Raw genomic sequence first — 3,720 nt, 5'->3', positions numbered from 1 at the left:
ATATAATTTTTAGTGTTACAAGATTCGAACTTTGACGGGACTTTTCCAATATTTTCCGATTTCTTCTTTTTGCAATTTTTGTAAAATTTAATAAGTAAAGTTTGTTAAAAAAATTTGGTTTGAAAGATTACTACTATTGATTGAAATTACATAACACGTACATGAGAACGCTGTGAAGCAGCGGGGCTTGTTTCCGGGGCGTATTACTCGCCCTATGCCTAGAAACTAATTTGTACAAACCCGAAGAGTAAGTATTTAAATAGCTATTACACTATTGGCGCTCCAGGTACAAAAATAAGGGTCTTGTGAAGCTCCATTGCTACTGTGTCTCCAAAAGGTGCATGGCGCTATCCCTCTTGATTGTTGGTGTCCAAAAGCATTTTTCCCTTGTGGGAAGTTGATGATAGATTGAATGGTTGCCTCTGTCGATGCATGCCCATCCTGTCTTCAGTCAAAACATCCCAAAGGAATGGTGGAGGTTTTGCAAAAAAGGTGATGTTGCTCCCTGTTAGGTTAGAGCCAAAATGTGCTAGCCTGTCTGCTACTATATTTTGTTCCATGTACGTGTGCTTCACCGGAGGATCATATAGCTGATGTAGCAAGGACCTACAATCGGTAATAAGATGTGAGCATTCAGTTCTAGTATCATATAAAATATTAATGACTTCCAAAGAGTCAACATAAATTTCTAGAGGATGCAACTTGAGATGTATGGCCATTTGTAAGCCCCTTAGTAAACCCATAAGTTCGCGTTCCGTTATAGTTGGTGCCGCTGTGGAACCCGCAAATCCCATGAGCCAATCTCCTGAGTGGTTACGAAAGACACCCCCTATACCTGCCAAGCCATGCATACTTATGGAGACTCCATCAGTATTCAATTGGATGCAACCCAATTTTGGTGGTTGCCATTTTAAATATTTCGGAACTTGGTCTTTTTTAGGTGAAGAAGTATTTGTCATGTAGTAGTATTCAGTAGCAAACTGTCTAACTGTAAAAACATTTGCAAATATCCTTGTTTTTTCAAAGCTATTTCTATTACGAGTTTTTCAGATGTGCCATAAAGTATATGCAATGATGACATGATAAGGTAGACCTTTGCTATATAGATTCTTGGAAGAGTGAAAAAGAGAATATATCCCATGATGAGGATTTGTAGGGCTAATATGGAAGTGTGAAGGGAAGTTATTAAGGCCCAGACTGCTTCAGTATTGCATAGCATTGGGGCAATTGAAGAGGATATGGCATATGTGCTCAATATCAGCTTGGCAAAATGAGCATGTAGGGCTGGGGAGGATACCTAGCCGATGTAGATAAGCGTTAGTAGGCAATTTTTTTTTTGCACACATAGCCAAATGAAGTTTTTTATTCTTGGATGTATGTGTAGTTTCCAAATCCAGCCATGACTATTGGTGGGGTGTAGGGTATTTGTAAGTGCTTTATAACAAGAGAGCACCGTAAATTTGCGATGCGTTGTGAGTCCCCATACTATTCGTTCATGATCAGTAGAATGTGGGATGAGGTAGAAATGTTAAATGGAATGTAGTAAATGTGATCGTAGCTGGAGAGATAGATGGGGGGACACTGGAGTGTTGGAGTTTATGAATTTGGCGACTGTATATTTAGAGTCCGTTAAGGTTAAAGGCCCTTGAACATGATGTCTTAGAATTTTTGTTAGGACCTAACCAAGGATCATTCCAAAAATGGACATTTTGGCCTGTGGAGACTTTCCAGACAATGCAATTTTGGCATGCAGACCATCCGTGCAGAATGTTTTTCCAGGTTCTGGATGGTTTACAACAATGGGTGTGTTTAGGGATTAAGTATTTAGAGAGTAAGAGTGATCCCCATAGAGATGAGGGATTTTGGAAAAGTCTCCACGCTGTACCAGCTAGTAGGGCTTGATTTTTTTATTTTAATCTTTGGATGCCCAATCCGCCTGCAAGCTTTGGGGTGGTTATTTTTTCCCAGCGTACCATTGTAAATTTTTTTTTCGTGGGGTGGTTTCCCATAGGAAATTTCTTTGATATCACTCTAGCTGGTTGATAATGTGAATTGGCATAGCAGTGATCTGCATTATATGATTGGGGAGTGAATTCAAAATTGCTCTGACAATGGTAGTTCTACCCGTCATAGTTAGAAAATTAGTTTTCCATCCCGCCAATCGATTTTTAAAATTGTCAAGGAGGAATTGGAAATCTCTCTTAGAAGGTTTTGCTTCTAGTATTGGAAAATCCAAGTATTTGCCAAATCTCCACCCTTCTGGCATGTTGAAAGAATTAGTGACAAGAAGTTTAATTTTCGGACGGCATAATTTAGAAAAGAAAATATTAGATTTCTGAAAGTTTATCTTTTGGCCAAATAAAGCCGTGAAATAGTTTAGATGATCTATGATGGAGTGGCATGTATGCGTATTTATCTTTGCAGTTAAGATAATCTCGTCGGCAAAAAATAAAGGGAAAAAAGCCAAAATTGTACCTCTACTATTGAAAATTATCCACGTTAATACCCTGTTCTACTTTCCGGCTAAAATAATACCTGTCGTTACTAAAGTAGGAAAATTTGTACCTAAATCTACGGATCTCCTACGTGGCAACCGGGTCCCCCATAATAATGTATCATCCAGACAATAATGTGCCAACTAGAATTTTTTTTACTCACCCCACTTTATAATAACCCGCCCCACTTTATAATAACCCCCCTAAAATATTCCCAACCCGGTCAAAACCTTTCACCTTCATTTACAGAAAAATCTCTCACCTTCTCTCTTTACTGTAAAAATTATCTTCATCGTCTTCATCGTGGATGCATACGAAGGTACCTATTTCCTTGTTAAATTTAGTAAATCGTCATTTCTTTGGTTTGTTTTTGGTATGGACGGAAGCATATCGTTGCAGTTAGTTTTCATTTTTTGTTTCTTTGACTAGGGTTTTGACTGATTCATATAGATATGTATTTTTTAGTTAGGAGGTGTGTCTGATTTTGGTTGTTTTTCTTTGCATGTGGTCTGTTCATACTCGATTTAACCCTAAATTTGTTTTCCTTGTTTTGGTCTTTATTACCGGTGGTTTAGAATTTGTATTTTGTATTGGAATAATCCCTATCTGGTATTTTCTTTTTGTTTCGATTTAGGGTTTTAATTTTTGTGGTCCTACATATATGGTATTTGACAGAAAATGGGTCCCCTTTGTGTTGGATCTGTTTCTTTGATGCTCTTATTTTGGGTGTTTGGTCCTTTATTTCTTATACACACGTGTTGAGTTAAGAGACAAATGGGTCAGATTCTTATTTTTTTTTTGTTTTTGTTTTGTTTATATACTTAGTCCCCCATCATCTCTTTGTTTATTGTAGTTGTGTCTTCATGTGTGGCAGCCCACTTTTTTTTGTTTGTTTATGTATATTTGTCTTTACTTTGTGCTTTTATTCTATGGTCCACTTTGTCAGCATATTATATAGGTTGAAATGTTACTTTTTTGTTAAATTTTTTCCCTTTTCTTATTCTGCAGCTTATATGCAATGGTCTTATTGGATCTAATCTTTCATTATGGTGGTGATTGGATATATAATCCACAAGTCTTATACTCAAGGAAGCTTGTGCACACTATTAAAGGTTTTAACTCTAACCAATTGTCTTATAACTATTTAGTAAATGAATTTACTTCTAAGTTGGGGTTTATTGGAGTTCAACAAGTAATTGTGAATAGGCCTAGTGGTAGATATTAT

The 3,720-nt window shown here is 36.9% G+C and overlaps 1 protein-coding gene across 1 annotated transcript; it reads right to left on the bottom strand.

Moving 5' to 3' along the window:
- Positions 1 to 347: 347 nt before the first annotated feature.
- On the bottom strand, positions 348 to 851 carry LOC109221883. The gene has a single exon (XM_019386317.1). The coding sequence runs from the start codon at positions 849 to 851 to the stop codon at positions 348 to 350; it is 504 nt and encodes a 167-aa protein (XP_019241862.1).
- Positions 852 to 3,720: the final 2,869 nt, after the last annotated feature.

Source organism: Nicotiana attenuata, unplaced genomic scaffold (genome assembly GCF_001879085.1).
Source record: "Nicotiana attenuata strain UT unplaced genomic scaffold, NIATTr2, whole genome shotgun sequence".
Taxonomy (NCBI): Eukaryota; Viridiplantae; Streptophyta; class Magnoliopsida; order Solanales; family Solanaceae; genus Nicotiana; species Nicotiana attenuata.
The sequence above is the reverse complement of the archived record's forward strand: the minus strand, read 5'-3'. Positions and strand labels throughout refer to the sequence as shown.

What these genes read in the sequence shown, in the direction of transcription:
- LOC109221883 (XM_019386317.1), bottom strand. Translation starts at nt 851, where the DNA reads ATGCATGGCTTGGCAGGTATAGGGGGTGTCTTTCGTAACCACTCAGGA.